General features: G+C 35.5%; 2 protein-coding genes across 2 annotated transcripts in view; both read left to right on the forward strand.

The window, feature by feature from the left end:
* LOC102599429 (MORC family CW-type zinc finger protein 3-like) overlaps positions 1-4,030 on the forward strand; it is a 15,329-nt gene extending 11,299 nt beyond the window's left edge. Inside the window, exons 15-18 of the mRNA XM_006340620.2 lie at positions 583-835; positions 1,034-1,122; positions 3,437-3,479; positions 3,584-4,030. Coding sequence (XP_006340682.1) covers positions 583-835; positions 1,034-1,122; positions 3,437-3,479; positions 3,584-3,700 — 502 coding nt within the window. The 3' untranslated portion in view covers positions 3,701-4,030. The remainder of the gene's footprint in view (positions 1-582; positions 836-1,033; positions 1,123-3,436; positions 3,480-3,583) is intronic.
* A 1,527-nt stretch (positions 4,031-5,557) lies between these two features.
* Positions 5,558-13,374, forward strand: LOC102599755 (uncharacterized). Its single transcript, XM_006340621.2, has 13 exons — positions 5,558-5,772; positions 5,923-6,081; positions 6,578-6,829; positions 6,934-7,053; positions 7,292-7,372; positions 8,848-8,943; positions 9,419-9,514; positions 9,722-9,775; positions 9,868-10,071; positions 10,656-10,781; positions 11,110-11,175; positions 12,035-12,334; positions 12,537-13,374. The coding sequence occupies exons 1-13, from the start codon at positions 5,710-5,712 to the stop codon at positions 13,011-13,013; spliced, it is 2,094 nt and encodes a 697-aa protein (XP_006340683.1). The 5' UTR covers positions 5,558-5,709; the 3' UTR covers positions 13,014-13,374.
* Positions 13,375-19,960: the final 6,586 nt, after the last annotated feature.

The raw sequence follows: 19,960 nt of genomic DNA on the forward strand, positions 1-19,960 counted from the left end.
TATATATATATATATATATATATGTAATATATATATATATACTGCAAAATGTGAAATAGCGAATACTGAAACATATAATTTTGACCTCACTTCTGACTTCAGATGGTTCTGATTCATTTTATTGGCTAATATCCAATAGGCTCATGCTGAGAATTTTAAAAAGTAAAACTAATGGAGATCTAGTAATTTTGTGTATTTCTTTAGAATTCATTCATAGTCAAATCCTGCTTGAAGTCATGAGGGCTTAAAGTGCATGTGGCCAGTCATGATTGTCATTGCTCCCATCCAAGATTAAAGCCTCTCCCACTCTTGCTTACTGAGAACAAAATTTAAATTTCCATCAGATGAACAGTGGGTGGGCTGGGGGATGTGGAGTTTATACTTAATTTTTCTAGCTTCTGGTAGCCTTAGCTGTACTTTTCTACTCCTCTCCGTCTCCACATACCTACTAGGCTACTACACCTCTGAAATTTACTTCCCAAATTGCTATGTTTCATCACGGTATTCTGTCACTGTTAGCCATTAAAATAATGGTACTTCTCAACTTGTGATATAGGCATGTTTCTTGTGATCGTAATACAGGAAAGGTCATTGTCACTTGATAGGATTGAAGCCTCTTGAACCGCATTTGCAAAACCTTTTGAGAGAATCTTTTGTTCCACCTCAAGTTCAAGTGGCTAATGCTCAAACACCGTTGCCAACAAACTTTCAAACAGTTACAGATCTTGCAGCTCATCCCAGGCCACATTTTCGTTCTGCACAGAGTGGCAACAGTGGAAGAACCAACTGCAACATGGAATTGCCAGCTGTACAGCCTATGACAGGGAATGCAATTGTAGGACCTGGTTCTTTCTTTTCTCGGTGTTTGTTTGATTCACTTTTTTGTTTATGGTGCTTTTACATAGTTGAGAAGTTAATGTTACTATATTCATGTTCCTAAAGATATTAAATGTCTAATGAATTAGTGTCAATTTATTAGAGTACATACATAAATGGCGTTGACTGTTTCATCTCTTTGTTGGTATATCTGCAGGGGTCTGTTAAAGAAGATACACAAATATCCAGTTCAAGTTGCATGTCAATTGATCAGATTTGTGAAGAAAATATCCAACTCTTTAGGAGGTACATGTTTTTTAAAGCTCTCTTTAAGATACAGCCGCACGGCATACATTTTGCCTTGCATGATTGATCAATCATGATGGATTTATACACTTGAGTCATTTGAGAGGTGGGACTGTATCCCCTCAGATTGGATTGTTAATAACGGGAATATATCCATCCATTTTGTATATCTATTAGGGACTTTGTAGGCCAAATTGAAATATCTGTCCTACATATGCTATGCTGGAACTCACAGATAAAATCTTAGTACAAAAATGGCCTTTAGACAATATTTAGCAATTTCACAGATTTGTTACCCAAAGGTTACTGCAACAACATACCTAGTGTAATCCCACAAGTGGGTCTGAAGAGGGTAGAGTGTACGCAGGACTTACCTCTAGAAGACCCTCGGCTCAAGTAATGCATATTAAAGCAATATGAAAAAGAACATACAGAAGTAAAGAAGACATAAGAAATAATAGAGAAAACATTATCTAACATGTAGAAGAAAAAAACAGTAATAACAACAAAATAATGTGATACTCGAAGCACAAGAAACAATAGGTAGTAGTAGAAAAGAAACTACGGGTATACTGCTAATACTACTTATATGAAAGGAGAAACATGTACTGGTTTACCAAACTACCAACAAGCCTATCCGGAAAGCGAGACAATGCTTCACTACCTACTAACATTCTATCCTAACTCTCCTATCTAAGGTCTTTTCCTCAGTAAACTGAAGATGCACTATGTCTTGTCTAATCATCTCTTCCCAATACTTCTTCTGTCTACCTCTTAACTCTCACACCTCCTCATGGGGCATCTATACATCTTTTCTTCACATGCCCGAATCATCTCAACCTCGCTCCTTCATTTTGTCCATGGAGGGCACTCCCACCTTGTCCTGGATATCTTCATTCCTAATCTTATATCTCCTAGAATGCTCACATATCCATCTCACTGTCATGATTTCCGCCACTCTCATCTTCTGAACATGAGAGTTCTTAACTAGCCAACACTCCGCCTTGTACAACAGAGTATGCCGAACTACTACTCTGTTGAACTTACATTTAAGTTTTAGTGGTACATTCTTGTCACACAGGACTCCGGAGATGAGCCTCCATTTTGTCCACCCTGCGCCTATACGATGTGAGACATTATCGTCGATCTCCCATTTCCTTGATTAAAGACCCAAGATACTTGAAGCTCTCTCTCTTTTGCTACCTAGGACTCTCCTAAGTATGCATTGTAATTGTTGTCGTGTTCTCTGTGGCTTGTTTGCTCTTGTTATGTTACTAATCTTTTATTTTTCTTTTTAAAAATTACGTTCTTCTGGTGTGTCGTCTTCTTCTTTTTGTTAGTCCTTTCGGGCTTATCTTCTAGTTCTCTCGTCTACTCATTCTTGCAGTCGACATGTCAAAACCCAAAAACTGTAAGGTGTGACCTGGGTTGACTTATCAGGCGAGCCCTGTACCTGATGCTAAGACAAAGTAAACAATTATAACCACTAAATATAACATAACAGAATATGAACTATCTTTATCCCACTCAGCCAGTATTGTCAAACCTGGTCAGAGAACACATTGCAGGAGCTGCACATGGTTAGATGTAATGCAAAAAGCCGTCTTTTTTTTCTCCTTCATTAGAATTGAAGAGAAGCCTTCAACGTGGTGAGTGGCAGAAAAATCAATGCTTGTAGCGGCACAAAGTGTCTTTTCTAGCTATCAATGAAGCCGGAATGGGTCGTGGAAGACTTAAGTTGAATCCCAATAGAGGCAGAAAATGGCAGGTGGTTCTTCTCTTATGTCTTAAGCCTTGGTGGACAGAGTTACCCGCACTTGTGTTGGTAGAAGGAAGCAAGTCACCATTGAATTAGTTGAGGTGCGCGTATGGTGGCCTGGACACCACATCTATTTTTTTTTAAAAAGTGTTGCAGTGTACAACTGAATTTCAGGGGAAAAGATTCTGCAGAATTCATGCTACTGTTTCCTCTCGAGTTTGTTGATCAATGGATGAGTGACAACCACCACATGCTACTTCTTGTGGGATGGGCCTTCCAATATGAGTACATGATTAATGTTTTTTGCCTTCTCTTGAATTTGGTTTTGCACTAAAATTTGCCTTGGGAGATTTAAACGATATAAACTTCTCAGCCTTTATCTCTCTTACATCTCTTATATTAGCCTAAAATTTCAGGCAGCCTCGATGCAGTGTCTGGACTAAACCTTGTTTCCAGTTTCCTTCTCTATTTTGTATCTTCCAGCTTTTGGCCTCCTTTAGCAACTAAAACTGATTGGCTCTGCAGTTGGTAACATTTTGAATCTTTGTTCCACAGGTGTGAATCATTCATCCAGAGAGAAACCGAGTTGAAACGTACAGTATGTAGCACTTCCATGAGGAGCATGTGTTTGATACATTTAACTTTTCTTTTAATTTATGCTTTTGAAATTATGCGTTCTTATATCTGACATAATTGACACAGATAGAGGAGCTGGAGAAAGAGTTAGAGGATACTAAAAAGAAATCTTCCGAGCTTTCTTTGCGTCTGGAAAGTCAGAAAAAGCTTAAACTTTTGAAACAACTTGGACAGAAAGCATAGCAAAGGATCTTATCCTCTTGTGAATTGTATGCATTCAGCTGGACCTTGACAAATTGATAACCATAGGCCTCTCAATGCCTCTTCCAGGAAATCCTCAATTTCATCTCTTGGTTTCCTTCCCCCCTTCTTTTGTTGAATTTTATACATGGGGTTTTACTTAACTTATCCCGCATTCCCTTTTGAATTTTACACAGCAAATTCTATAGGCTCACAAGTCCCCTGAATTATTTGTACTATTTAGTTTCATTTGTATGATGATTTCAGTTTATGCTGCCCCACCCTCACCCCCTGAAAAAGGATGAAGTAATTATCATCAACACAGGCGCATTAGATTGGTTTGTGTTTCTTCAATTACACATTTTTTTCATTTAAAGGAAAACTGAAAAACCTTCTCCCCTCTAAGCTAGGTTTCATTAAAAAAAAGAATAATCCTTTTCTTGATGAATAAAGTTATACGCTTTGGAGCATGTGAAGTAAAGGTGGAAGAGAATGCTTCTCAGGTCAGCAAGTTCTTTTGTATTGGTGACTATAGCACGCTGGTACAGAGTCATTCTGATCAAATAACCTTTGTTAGTTTCGTATTGTTTGCTAGCTTAGGAGCATGTCCCGTACCTTCCATTTCCCCCCATTTACCAAGATTTGCTGTATGACAAGCTTTTCCAAAACTGCGACGACAAATCTCCAGTTGTTCTCTTCCACGAGTTTGCAATTAGGGTGATCTTTTTTCTACACAGAATGGTTTAACAACTGACCTCCAGACGTGATTCTCTTCTGTGCTTGCTAAAGCTACGTTTTCCATGTGCTTAGATTTCTTGTACTAACAATATATTCCACTGGGAACTTTCTGTATCTTGTCATTCCTTGTGCACCAAAATTATGCAACTAGTTTATTGATATTCTTGCACACATCTGAAGTTGGGTATGCATAGGCATGGTAGCTTTACCATAGTATTGATACAGATTGTGTCCAAGGCACGTCTCCAGATTATCGAAAAATCCCTAGTTCTTATTACGTTGTCCTGTAGACATTCTTTTTAGATATACACATAGAGTGATAAACCAAGTACCTGATAGCTGCATTGAGCTAACTGTCAGTCTTGGAGAAATGTCCAGAACAGGAACAAATAATAGGATATACTATGATATGCCGATGATGCATAGCTCTGCCGTGTTTGGCTGCATTTGACAGGAGAAGTTGCTGATAATCCTTTTATGGTTCTCCCATCATTTTTTATTCTACTAACAACCATCCTTTAGAAAACTCGCTACATAGTTTGTCCTCCTCTTCAATTGGTACTCTATCCCCTTCCTTGAGCCAATGATGATAAAGGGAAAGATGTAAAACAAGTGAGCCAGATCGAAGGAATGTTTTGTACTAATATAAGAAAATATGTTCTAACAATTGATACATGGTGAATTATGAGACACTTTCCTTGATAGCAACCACTATTCTCCACCATACTTATTCATACCCAATTATCTTATACACTAATACCATCTCCATCCAAGAAACAACAGGAACTTCTTTCAATTGACACAATAAAAAAAAACCTATTCAAGTTTAAACATCATCAACAATAATGTAATCTCACAGTGGAGTATGGAAAGATAAGATATACGGCATGTTAAACTTACCCTTGCCTTCGCCTTTTGTGGGAATAAATAGAGAAACTGTTTTTCATGGGTCCTCCATTCAAAAATGTTGCCAGTAGAGAAGAATTATATGCACAAAACAGTCAAATTGGAAAGAGTATTTTTGGGTATTCTTTTGGAAGAAGAGTGACACAAATAGAAAATTTGTGTGGTAGTTATAGCAATTTATTACAATGCTCGTAAGATGGTAAGATCATACCTTCTCAACCCAGTTTTACTGGGCCAGAATGTAGAAGCGGGTTGACCCGGGAAAAAAAATCAAGCCGTAGTCAAACGTTGCAACTCAGTTCTTCATTGAAGTTAAGAAGGGTAGAACACTTTCCTCCTGTGAGTCGCTGATCAGCAAGAAGAAGAAGATGAGGAAACGCGATTTAGCTATTCTGATGCTATCTGCTTTCGCTATTTTCTTCTCTCTTCAGGTAAAATTCATTTCTCTATTCAACCCCATTTTCATACTGCTAGAAAAATCTCCGATCTTCAAAAACCCTAGCGTCTTTGATATCACTTTCCCTAATTGAAAAAAATCATACTTTAAACTGATTTCATTGTCTATTGGCGGTTAATTCCAGCACGAAGGTGACTTATCGTTCAAGGAGGCATGGTATCATCTTTTCGAAGAGTATCCCATCAAATACGAGGCTGAGCGTCTTCCTCCCCCAATTGTTGCCGATCTCAACGGTGATGGAAAGAAAGAGGTCCTTGTCGCCACTCATGATGCCAAAATTCAGGTAATTTTCTACATTACAATCCCATTGGATCAGATACGGATCAAGAATTGACTGTCAGTGGGTGGGTTCCGACTGGTGCATTTACATACCTGTATATAATACGTAGACAATTTGGTTTGTTTAATTAGATAGAAAGGGCTGAGCTGAAACCTACTATACTTTGTGGCTACCTACTTTTCCACTTAAATGATGTAGAAGAGTACTGCTGACATTTGAATAGAAGGAACTAGGAGAGTAGAGGTTCTTGTACTCTGACCCACGGGAAAAATCTGCGACTGCACTGATGAATTAGTCTTAATCTGCCCTTGCATTAGGTCTTTAATTTATTCTTTGTGCCTGGACCGTATGCTAGACTTAACAATTACTGAGCAGCATTTTTTGGCGTGGAGTAGACTTCTTAATCAATTTTTGGATGGAGCTTAATCTAATTTTTTTGCTGAAAAGTTTCTTGTCTATCGTTTGGTTTCTTATCATATGGCATATGGGTATTGGCTAGGTTTTGGAACCACATTCTAGGCGTGTTGATGAAGGTTTCAGTGAAGCACGTTTACTCGCGGAGGTGTCCCTCTTGCCTGACAAAATTCGTATTGTCTCAGGAAGACGAGCGGTGGCGATGGCCACTGGTGTGATAGATAGGAACTATAATCACAGGGAGCCTCGGAAACAGGTCCTAGTTGTTGTTACCTCAGGTTGGTCTGTGATGTGTTTCGATCACAATCTCAAAAAGCTATGGGAGGTCAACTTGCAGGTGCTTTTATGCATGTAGATTCTCACATTTTGACTTACAGTGACCTCTGATATACTTTGTGATAAGCTGATGTTCTATTCGTTCTTCCTGGTTAATTCATTCAGGAAAATTTTCCACATAATGCTCATCACAGGGAGATAGCAATTTCCATAAGTAATTATACTGTAAAGCACGGAGATTCAGGCTTGGTGATTGTTGGCGGACGGATGGAAATGCAGCCTCATGTATGTAATTAGCCTATATGTTTTCTAGAAGTGATCAACCCTGTAAGAATGTAATTTTGAATACAACTTAAGGTGGTATTTACAAAGAAAAAATCTCAGAAGGAAATACAGCTTTATATGATTCAATGACACATGTAGCATTTGTTAGCTAGTCTCTTACCCCTTCTGTAGTTTTTCTTTGAGTAAGTAAAACATCTGGAGCTAAATTTCTCTTAAGTTACATCCTTTCCCTTTTCAGATGCATATTGATCCATTTGAAGAGATTGAAATGGCTGAGAAAAGTGCAGAGCAGCATAGAAGAAGTGCTGCTGAGAAGGAGGTAAACATTCATGCCGTTTTCTATACACATTTCTTCTTGGTCGTCTTACAGTCACTATTATGTATAGCCATGCTTTATTTTTGTTCCCAAATCATCACAGAAACATAATATCATTGTATCAATCATGTTGTTATTTGGAGAAGAAAGAAATAGAATACGGAATATGTGCTCTTCGCTTGCATATTAAGGTCGAGAAGAGATGTAAAAGAAAAACTTATGTGTCGTGGCTTTCACTCAAGGAGTCTGACTTGAAAATGACTTATATCAGTTCTTGTCGTCTAAGCCTGTAAAATGACTATCCCTTTCGTATTTCCGATTTCGCCCTTCAAATTTCTGGTCTGATCAAATAAGAAAAGTAGTTATCTCTCTTTGTCAAATTAAATATCACAGAGAATTATTGTAGATACTTTCACTAGTCCACATAACCCTGCTTCTCATTGAAATACTAATAGCTCCCTCCATGTGCAAAAAGTCTGAGCTTGGACCTTATTCTTCGCCACTTCTTATGATTTTGTATTAAGGTCCTTGGTGAATTGTTTTTTTTAAAAAAAAGAACTGGTAACTTTGTATTCCTCAGCATTAAGGGTATGTTGGCCACCTCCAAATATTTACATTTACTGAAAGTAATTACAGAAGTCATATAAAGTCCACTAACTGAACTTCCTCTTCTATATATTGCTCTTTACACCAAAAACATAAAGAAGTGATAAGCTTCTACTTGATCTTTCGTATTTTACGTTCTTTGCCTTCAAAAATTCTTTCATTTCTTTTCTTCCAAATGTTCCACCAAATGCAGGCAGGTATTATTTCCACCATATCCTTTGACTCTTGCTTTCTTCCCTTCTAATCCAACAACTTAGAAGGTCTCCAGTATGTTCTGGCAAAGATCAGTTCACCTTAGCCATATTGATAAATTATGCCCACACTCATGTTGTCACTCTACAATGAAATAAAGTGATTGTTTGTATCCAAGCCTCCTTACATAATGAGCACCTTGAAGCAATTTAAATTCCCCTTTTTTGTAATGCCTCGTGAGTCAGACGGGCTCTCCTGGGTCCTGGCTACTAGCCAGGTGAAGCACTTCACCTTTGTTGGTACCACACTCTTCCAAATAGATTTCCAGGGTCCTTGGTGAAGTACTTATAAACATGCGAATTTTAAGATGATAGTGCTCATGAATTGTGATTCACATGTGTTAGTGTACCTCCATATAATTAAGGAGAATGGAGAAATCACAATCAATATTCCTGTTATTCCCTATTTTTGTGTGTGGAGTTTTTGTTTGTTGGAGGAGGGAATGCTGAAAATGAAGTGTCAGTTCCTTTGTGAGAGGTTGTTTATATTCAGTTTTATTGTTATCTTCTTTTCATGAATTTTATTGTTTCTTTATATATATATACACACACACTTATGGTAACAAGGTATTCCTAGGCATCCTTTTTATGTAGTTCTAAAATTTGACTTGTTTAACCCAGGCGTCTGAGAATTCAGGAGTTGTGGATTTACGCCATTTTGCCCTTTATGCACTTGCTGGTCGGACCGGCCAACTACGTTGGAGCAGGAAGATAGAGGTTTCCCACTAACTCTCCGTCCCATAATAGGAGCCTTTTCTGTTTCATGTTATGTTTCTTATCTGAAGGAATAAAGATCATTTTAGTAGTGTCCCTTATTTTCCTTTTGTGATTTGTTGTTTTCTGTTAGTTCTAGAATACCTTTCAGGTCTGATATTTGGTTAAGTGTGTATATCCTAGAGTTATCTGTACCATAGTCCAATGTTATAGTTTGTAATTGCATCATTGCTGGTCTGCTATTTGTTGAAAAAGGGCACCATTGAGTTAATGTCAATTTGGAATTGAATATCTTGTCAGAGCTAGCTAGATTGTTTGCGAAAATCTTACACATGCTGATACAACTTGAATTTACTGGGTTTTTTTTAGCTAGTTTGTGATGTGAACTTGGTCAGTTTGGGTATGACTAAACTTGAGAGAAGATATATTTAATCTATTAATGATCTTCCATTTCCTTTTTTTCCTCCTGATATTGCAGAATATTCAATCGCCATCTTCTGATGAATCTCTTTTGATTCCACAACATAATTACAAACTTGATGCTCATGCTTTGAACAGTCGTCAACCTGGGGAGGTATGGCAACATACTAGCTCGATTTTGAATGCCTTAATTACCTAACAATGTGAAGCCAGTTTCTATAGAAAGTTCAGAACTTAGAACTTTCAAGGACCAACAAATGTTATCTTTCCCTACTATTTCTGCTTGCTTGTTGAACAATGTTTTATTCAACTCAATAAACATATTCATCTCTAAGCTAACTTGAATTGTTTGCAATACTAGTTCGAATGTCGGGAATTTAGAGAATCTATTCTTGGAGTTATGCCACATAACTGGGTGAGTATGTCATCTTATTGTTCCATTCTGCTAGTTATTGTGACATATGTTGGTCGTTCTGTTAATTAATATGGCATGTTCTTTTGGACCAGGATCGGCGAGAAGACACCAGATTAAAGTTGGCACATTTCAGGCGACACAAAAGGAAGGCGGTTAAGAAAGTACCTGGGAAGTCCATTACTTACCCTTTCCAGAAGCCTGAGGAAAAGCATCCTCCTGGGAAGGACACTACCAAAAGAATCTCAAATGCTATAGGAAAGGCAGTAAATTATGCAAAATCGGCAAAACCCAAAAAGGTGATGGTTTACTGTTATTTTAGTTCTCTTCGCTCTCACCTTTTTTCTCCAGAATGTCTTGTATTGTATGTCGCTTTTGGCATGTAGAGATAGTCAGTAGAGGTGAGATTATACAAAAACTGGATTAAGCACTTCTAAGCCAGGTAGTGGTTGCTAAAGATTGAGCGAGAGAGCTCTAAAACCTGGAAAGGAAATTCTGAAACAAAACTGTGTTTCTACTAGCCCTCTAAAATTGTAACCTACTTTCCTTGTATGCTTCTATTATTATAATAAAATGATTGTGGTTCAGAAATGAACAATTAAATCCGGATCTTCATCTCCATTTAGACTGTAACATCTTTTCCAAGGTTATACAATATTGCTCACTAAAACAGTGCCTGTTTTGTGAAGAAACTGTATTTCTATGGAACCATCTAATGGAGCAACTGTTTCTAGCTGGCAATTAATTAGAAGTTAGAATCATTCATAGATAATAAGCTAGACTTAGTTGGGTAAAATTGAGAATATTTTGACTATACTGCGTTCCTCAATACATATCAGCACTCGGATCACATTATCCATTCTCATCTTTTTCTTTTGTGCAGCCTTCGCCCTATATACCTACTATTACCAATTATACCCAGCTTTGGTGGGTCCCTAACGTTGTCGTGGCTCATGAGAAGGAAGGGATTGAAGCTGTTCATATAGCAACAGGACGTACTGTGTGCAAGGTATGAACTGCGGCACATCACATATCTGACGTCGTGTACTATGGTGATTCAAGTATTGCTGTGTATATGTACAACATTCTGGTTGATAAAAGTTCTTGATTGCATTGTCTGAGTAAACGGGATCTCGGATAGTAGCTATCTAATAATTGCTAAGCATACTGCAATATCTTTTTTTTCCATAGAATATGCAAAATATCATGAACACCTAGAAAAGATTTTTACACTTTCTTATACCAGAAGATTCTTTACGAGGGAACTCAAGATCCTTTTCACCCTCCATCTTCTTGTCTATTAGCTCATGTCTAATGTGAAGTCATGATTTCACCAGCTTCACCTCCTAGAAGGCGGGCTTCATGCAGATATTAATGGCGATGGAGTGTTGGACCATGTCCAGGTAACATACAACTTTTGATGTATCACGTTCTTCTTTCTCCATTTCCAATTGAAATGATTGTTTCAATTCAAGGTGTGAAATATGGTCATGTTTGTCAAGCATTTTCTTGAAGTTACTTTCTTCTTTTTCAGATTGAAATGAACTATATTGTCCGAGTATCAATTATCAAATTTGGGCTTTAATATAGAGTACTGGATAATCTCTATTAGCTTTGGTATAAGAGCCTTTGCTTAAATGTGAATAAACATGGAATCATGGATAATGAATCTTAGAACAAAGTAGCAAATAGATGCTCCATCAACAGGAAAAACATGTGAAATGCTAGATAAAAACATGCGTAAGATGGATGAAGTTACAAAAATCTTGGAGACCCCAAATAACAACATAAAATTGCACTCGGGAATTAAGCTTTATAGCACAGAGGTTTATAGAGGAAGAGTATAAAATATGCGCCGAGGATGAGATAATTTTGGAGAACACTCTTTTCCTCTTGAACTTATCAGCCTTTATGAATGATGTGTATATATTATGCTTGATCGCAAAAAAGAATAAAAATGAGTGAACGATACATATATGAGGATACTGGATGTTAAAACTGAAAGTGAAAAGTATGAATCAATATTAGGAGAGAAACCAATCTTTCCCATATTTCAGAGACCAAAGAACTACCAGACTAGAATGCAATATAAAGAATTTTGACTCTACATGAATGTTGAAGGGAAAAAATTGGTGGCTCAGTAGAACTGTTAGTCTAATAAATCAATCAGCATTCTAATACGAGCATTTTTTTTACATGAACAAGCATGTTGGTCTAAAGGCAAAAACATGTCCTTTCTTTTCTAATTTTGCTCTTTTGCAGGTTGTGGGGGCCAATGGTGCTGAACAGACTGTTGTTAGTGGATCAATGGAGGTGCTGCGTCCCTGTTGGGCTGTTGCCACCTCTGGTGTTCCAGTGCGAGAACAGCTTTTCAATGCTTCTATTTGTCGTCATTCTCCTTTTAACTTATTCCAGGCTGGTGAATTCTCCAGAGGATTTGGTCACACTTTTGATGCAAGTTCACTGGAGGTAGCAACGCCTATCCTCATCCCCAGAAATGATGGCCATCGACATCGTAAGGGAAGCCATGGAGATGTTGTATTCTTGACAAATCGTGGCGAGGTATTCTCTTAACTTAGGAACAAGAGTTTAGTTTTAACTTTTAACAGTAACACACAATTGTTTCTTCACAGTGAGTAGTTTGAATCCTGAAAAAATGAGTTCTCATGCTATGGACATGCTTAATTTCTTGTCTTCTCTATGATGTTTGGGCACATTCATTTTTATACAATAATTGACTGCTGATTACTTGTACTCTTTTCAGGTAACATCGTATTCACCGGGCTTGCATGGACATGGTGCTCTGTGGAATTGGCAGGTATTGACGGGTGCCACATGGTCAAACCTTCAATCGCCAGCGGGGATGATGGAAGCTGGTAAAGTAGTCCCAACCCTGAAGGCATTTTCTCTACGGGTGCATGACAGTCAAGAATTGATCCTTGCAGCAGGAGACCAAGAAGCTGTAATATTATCTCCTGGAGGGAGTATGTTGACTACTATTGACCTCCCTGCACCTCCCACTCATGCTTTGGTGTCCGAAGACTTCTCAAATGATGGATTAACTGATCTTATCCTTGTCACATCAAGTGGAGTTTATGGCTTCGTTCAAACTAGGCAACCTGGTGCACTCTTCTTTAGCACACTGGTTGGCTGCCTTATAATTGTAATGGGAGTGCTCTTTGTCTCACAGTATCTAAATTCTACAAAGGGAAAACCTAGAGCATCTTCTGGTCAGTGGTGACGAGTGAGACATGCTGAGAGTTTTATAGGGTGGCGTAAGCTATGAGATACCTGACTTCATGCAGAAAACGAACAACCGCAATGGGATTTCAGCCATACGCATTGGGGAAGGGCTTCGGTTCGGCCGAAGGGACTGCTTGCAGAGAAAAAGATTGGAACACTGTAAACTTTTAGAGAGCTCTTTTTGTTCTTAGTCCTTATTCTCCTATAGGTTTGAGTTGTATATTACTGCAACACTTGTTACGTATAAACTATGCCTATTTGGGGTTAGATTAAGGTAACTTTTTCTGTCAACATTTCATCCTTGATGTCGTTTTTCACTTATCTCCAAATGTTACAAGGACGATTCTCTGGGTGCACTATATACATCTTGCTCAAATATATGCATTTTTGAACTCATCTACTGTTTCATAGCTACATCTTCCCCGTGTCTAGGTTGATTGGTAGCAATATAAAACGAAATGTCGTCTGTAAACAGACTCCAGTGTGGCATGTATTATTCATTTCTGTCCAATCTAAAAGGAAAGACGATCATCTCGATGTGATACAGCCCTTTCGATTTTAGTTGGGAAAGGAAAGTCAGTCCTTTCATTCCTTCCTGAGAATAGATCCCCAATAGCTCGCAGAATTTTCTATGAGGTAGAGGCTGGATAAATAAAAGAAAGATAGGCGAGGACCTTTTAATTGACGATGCGTTCCGTCGTCTATTTTGAAACATCTATTTTGAGAATTCCCGGAAAAAGGTGATAATGAGAAAGAGTAAAGAAAAAACGAAAATAAGTAATTCTTTTCTGATTAAATATTTCAAAACTTATATTGTTCTCTCGAGAAAATGTCATAAATAGTCCTTTAACTATAGGAGTAGGTCTAAAATGGTCCCTTAGCTATACTTTTGTTGGGTTTAGTCCTTCAACTATTTAAAAATTTATCAGATTTAGTCTCTTAACTATACATTTATCGATTTTAGATCTACTTCTGTAGTTACAAGAAAAAAAATTATTACCCGCAGGAATCGTTCTGTGCTTGTGTAGTTGCCCTAGATAAGTGTTAGAACAGAGTTAACACCTTGGAAGGTTTGAACTTTGGTATATTTTGTTCTATCTCATCAATTTCGCAACAATTGTAATGTTACAGTACTAATTAAACAAAAAATATTTTTATAAAGAATAAACCATATTTTGCATAAACTCCCTCCACATTTCACAAAGACCTACCTTGCTTAAAACAATACACATTAGATTATCTTGGTGTAGACGTTAGACAATATTTACAACAAGACATACCTTAAAATTCCATGTCAAACTAGATTCGTTTTCCTTCTGGGTCGAGCTCGTCGCACCGGACTTGCCTAATGCGGGTTACCTCTCTTATGTGGTTTGCGAGCTATTGCATAGGAACGGGGTTTTACCCTGTGCGCATCCCAAAGGGTAGCGACTGCGGATTTTCCTTGTTATAAAAAATAAAAAAATAAAAAACTAGATTCATTTTCTTGCTACTAACATTTATATACAGTTAAACGTCCTTCTATAATAATGTCGATTGTCAAAAAGTTTACCAAGAGATTTCTTTTGTTTGATGTGCTTTATATAACCATTATTAGCTAAAATAAAGAAAAAAATAAACTGATGGAGAATAAGTGCAACTCTCTTTACCAAAAACATCACAAGAGGAGTTTCTTTTTGTGCTTTCCATTATTCCTAGTCAGTAGACATTTTGTTTCTATGGCCAGAGAAAACAAAAAGAATTATCGACCTCGAACCTATTCTTTTTGTATCATCCAAATAAACAACAAAATTTGTTTGATTACCAAAATTAATTAATTCATTGTATTTTTAAAAAAAGTTATATGAGTTAACACATCACAAATGAGTTTTTTTATTTAAATATTTTAATAGTTATATGGATTAAATTGCATACTGAACGAGTTAATAATATGCCTAAACTTAAACAAATAAAATATGTCATACTTTCCTGAGCTAATTTTATCGTCCAATTTAGTGAAATTAATCCAAACAACTTCAAAGGAGTATATATGTATATAGGGTCATGTGAGTTCACTGTACATTTCTAGTCTGATACACCCTACTATTACCCCTTTTTTTAATATAACCCTATCTGCCAGTACAAGGTATCGACTAGCAACATGTATTACAACCATTGGATCTAAAAATTGATAGAAATATATAACTGTGTATTTTTTGGAACTTTGTTCATATATAAACATCGTTATTATTACAAACCCTTCACATTCTCGTATATATGATTCCACAAGAGTATATATAAATTTGACCCCACCACAAAAAAAAAATAAAAAAAATATGGGTCCTCAATGAAATCATCTTATGCTTCATCAAAGAATATTTGTAAAAAGAAAAACACACAATGGAATTTTCAGTTCTGGCTAAGCTGCTGCATGTTCTTTTATTTCCTTTTGAAGACCACATTTATTTGCATATACTCATTTTTTTTAAAATTAAAATTTTTGGCAGCATCTTCTAATCCAAATAACAATCATTCTTCTACTCAAGTGTTGAGAAACTTTAGGTTGACCCTATGGAATGGTGCTAGCTAGGGGACCACTCCATTATCTTGCATTGGGTTTAGAGATGATTTCTATATATATATATATGTATATTTATTTATTTTCTTTACAAAGAAATGACATTAATTAACCTAGTAATCCTGCTTAGTGATTAAAAAAAGAAAGAAATAACCCACCCTAAAAGGAAAAGATGCTACTCCTATAATCCTTAATAAGAAATGCTAGTACAGTATATAGATATATAATCTACCTCTTAACACTACAAAACCCTAATTACACCCCTTTCATTAACTTGACTTGTTTTTCAATATCCATTATCATACTAAAATCATCCACTCATTTCTTTTTAATTCGATGTGGAACTTTTCATCACTCCACCTCACGTTCAGGACTAAATTAAACATTCTTCTCTGCTATTATGTAAAGAAATAAATCTTGAGCCTAACTTAATTTCAAAAGGCTAACTCATAAAACAAAGATTGTACAAATCATATTAACAAGATCATTAATTCCTTTTTCATCCGATGTGAAACTTTTCAACACATAATTAATGTGAAAATTTGTAATATAGTGTGAGACTGTCAAAATGATTAATCGGTTGCTAGAAAATATTAGAACTATTGTACGATGGATCCAAACTAGTTAGAAAACTATTTCTAGTTGAAGCATTATTAGCTCTTTCCAATTGTTCCAAATTTTTGTGTTCCTTTAGGACCATTGCAATTACATTGAGGAATATTGGAAAATAAATAAAGGAACATACGTCATATAGAGTGTGAGCAAGTAGGCCATCATTCTAAAAGTTGAAGTGTCAGTCAAGTTGACCTAATCCAAACAAATAAATAGTGGCAGACTATTAAGCCAAATTGGCATCTTCTAATTCAATGGAAACTTTCTACTCTTCTCAAACATCTATTTTAACGAGAGGAAGTTATATATGATTTAATATAACTAGTTAAATCATAATTAATTTCCTACTCCTAAAACGAAATATGAAAAATGTGGGGGGGGAAATTGTGAGTACAAGTACTCTACATGTAATTCCATTCTATGTTAAAAATCAGTCCGTGTCTTCTTCTAACTTTGTACACTATTAGTGATTGAATAGACATGATAAGGGTCAAGTTTAACGTCTACACCAAGGCTCACAACCTATGGTGATGAGTTTAAACGAGAATTATAAGGACTAATTAGTGATTGAGGTAAAGACCTAATAATAAAAGTGATTGAAATTCTCTCAAAATATGACTTTATTAAGCAGACGCATCTTTAGATAGTCAATTTAAACAAAAAAAAATAGGCATATTTTAAAATTCAAAAAACTAAAAGAACTATAGTCATATGGAATGCATGCTTTAATAATTCAATTGTCTGGCATGTTAACGACAAACAACGGTCTACAACAAATTTCCAACATTGTCTAGAGCAAGTAAAAGTATTTGTTACTATTGTTTTTTTCAAATTATCAAGTACTGAAAGTATTTTTTTTAATTATTTCGTACAAATGATGAAGTAATTATCATAAATTTAGGGAAGAAAAAATGTTGAAAGGGAAATTACAGTACATGAGAAAAAACCTGCTTTTGTTTTTGTTGCTCGAGGATTTCTTGAATCTGAGGAAAGTGAAAATCTTTCTTTTTTTGTTGGAACCATGAATTCTATTTTTTTTATTGTCCAAGAATATATGATCGAATCTAATTGTTCAAAATTCACAGAGAAAGTAAACATGCAAACAATAATAGTAGTTGTCAGCATTGGGAATGGGAAAATAGTTGCTCATATCATCTTTCGGCTACCATAATTTAAAACATCACCATTCATACTATATGTTCCCCATGTATTTTTTTGTTCATACATACTAGGTAATATGCTTTTTGTTCCAAAATCAAAATTTAAATTTTATAATTTTAATATTTATTCATGTTCAATGAATTTCTTAAGATAAATATAGTGTTTGAACTAAAGATATTAAATTCAATTGAATTTGTGATCTATAATTTAGCTCCGCTCCTATTTCTTCAACTTCATTCTATGCATGTTCTTTCATTTTGGCCTTTATATGCGTCAGTATCCATAGATATTTATCGTTTATTTCATAGTGATTTGACAAGTTTTCAAGTACCTACTGTCAAAACGACTACCTACCAAAGCTTAGCCAAGTTGAAAAAAAAATCACTAAATTTTTCTGTCTATTAGAATTTCCAAGGTTTAAAAGTTCACATTATTGAATATTAACTCACCCTTTAGTGCTAACTAATATGAGTTTACTAAAATTAGAGAATACTACACTTGTATCATAACACTTGAGTAACATCACGCTGAAATTTTAATTAATTTTTTTTGTAAAAAAAAGGTTTAAACGGTATTGAGTTACTCCACCAATTACCTTGAAATTTATGCTCAGATTCTTTCATGTCGTATCCACTGAACTTATCTATCAATTGAACCCACATCAAGCTACTAATAGTACTCGAGGCACCATAGCCAAACCTATCTTTTTCTAGTTGGATCTCCAAGTTATTAAAATGCTCCAAATTCGACTTAAGCATCTAAATCTAGGTCAATACCTATACTTTCTTCATATCCTACCGATTTGAGCTTCTCTAACTTTCAAATCAATCCATTGAGCTACTAATATTTCTGCACGCTCACTGTTAGTCAAATGAGCTAGTCTCTTTCCCCTCTCTCTCTATATATACACACTCCAAAGTTACTCCTATTGAGCTTTCTCTTTTCCTCTACTTTAGAAGAGAAAAGAATTCACATAAACACCCTATAACAGGTTGTTTGAACACATGTGATAAAGGAAAGTTACGCCTATGTTGTGTAAGAATTAACCAAGGAGATTGAAATGGTACCATCAATTGAATTAAGCGTAGCGTAGGTTAAGATTATATGTGGAACATACGACAAGCAACGTTTCACTTTTTCTTTAAAATCATATGGAAAAAATGAAAATGAGTGGGAAATGCGCAGTATAACAAATTAACATGCGAAGTAGCATAGCTCTAAAATGAATTCATGAGTTACTATCTAAACACTCACGGAAGGTTTGATTCTCAACCTTGTAATTATCTCCCTCATTTCCTTTTCCCCTCCCCACTTAAAGAAAAATCAATTTAGGAAATGATATCTACAAGCACATGCAATCAAATTCCTAAGTTGAAATAATGAGTACTAACATGAGACAGTTCATGTGGACTATATATGGTCCAAAAAAAATGTACTCGAACAAAAAGGAATAGCCCTTGGTTGAATAATGGTTTCTTATATCTAGACCAGACAAGGCCAATGCTGGACCAAACCAGGGAATTTCATTAAACATAAAATGAAAAATTATTCATTGCACTTTTAACCTTGATCTAAATAAATTTTAAAAAGAAGAAAAGAATTCCATTACAATCTATGTTGCTTGGACTCTTCAAAAATAATTATTGTATTTTTAAGAATCCAACACGGGTGCAACATCAAAAGTGAATAGTCCATGACAACGTTAACAATACAACTAATGGATCCCCAATGGGTTTATTATAATATATATATATATAAAAACACATAAACAACAGTTTTACGTACACAATACAAGTTGATATAGATCATCAACCTTTTTACTAAAGTTCGTACGTCAAACAGGGAGTTTTAAGAGCATTCATATATACCATTATGAATTTATGATACAGCACTTAGTAGAACTGGACCATAATTCATAAATACAAGTAATTATATCTTTAACTCATGTTGTCTCCTTCAATTGCAAAATGCATACTCATTTATTTAAAAATTCAAACAATAGCAATTAATGACCAATTAGTATTTGTCATCATAACAAGAAAATGGATAGAGAGGTAATCTCTGATAGACCCTCCGACTAATATTTTTTAATCTTCTTAATTTATGAGATATTTTCACAGAAAAATAGAAGGAATATATAATTAGCACATTTTCTTCCTTATCTAAAAGCAATAGTGACAAAAAGAGAAGGAGAAAGTGACAATATATATATTACCTGTACAGAAATAAGACGTAATATAATTATGGTCTGGTTGGTACAGGTGTTAAACATTGCTGTATCCTTTGAATTCTTGGGACATATACATTTTTTTCACACTTCACGTCTTTTCTTATCTAAACAAAACGAAAATACTGCTCATCTTTTTGTTTTTCTATTCTTTTAACTTCTCCCTAAATTGCTTCTAATTAATGTTCGAACCATTAAATAAACCTATCAACTAATTAAAACCTACGGAAAATTAACTTTTCCAGCTAAGAATACGGTTATTTTCGCTCATAGAGACAAGGTCATTAAAATAAGGTGGTTACTAAATCAATGTGTATTTACATATTATTGTTCTTTTAATACTTCTCCGTCCAAATTTATATGACACATCAAATCAGTTAGATAATAC

The sequence above is a fragment of the Solanum tuberosum genome, unplaced genomic scaffold (genome assembly GCF_000226075.1).
Source record: "Solanum tuberosum cultivar DM 1-3 516 R44 unplaced genomic scaffold, SolTub_3.0 scf00020, whole genome shotgun sequence".
NCBI lineage: Eukaryota > Viridiplantae > Streptophyta > Magnoliopsida > Solanales > Solanaceae > Solanum > Solanum tuberosum.

Bases quoted from the DNA above. Each gene is read 5' to 3' on its own strand.
- LOC102599755 (XM_006340621.2), top strand. From the start codon at position 5,710: ATGAGGAAACGCGATTTAGCTATTCTGATGCTATCTGCTTTCGCTATT. The intron at 10,072-10,655 runs GTGATGGTTTAC...TCTTTTGTGCAG, and splicing joins AATCGGCAAAACCCAAAAAG to CCTTCGCCCTATATACCTAC. The intron at 12,335-12,536 runs GTATTCTCTTAA...TACTCTTTTCAG, and splicing joins TCTTGACAAATCGTGGCGAG to GTAACATCGTATTCACCGGG.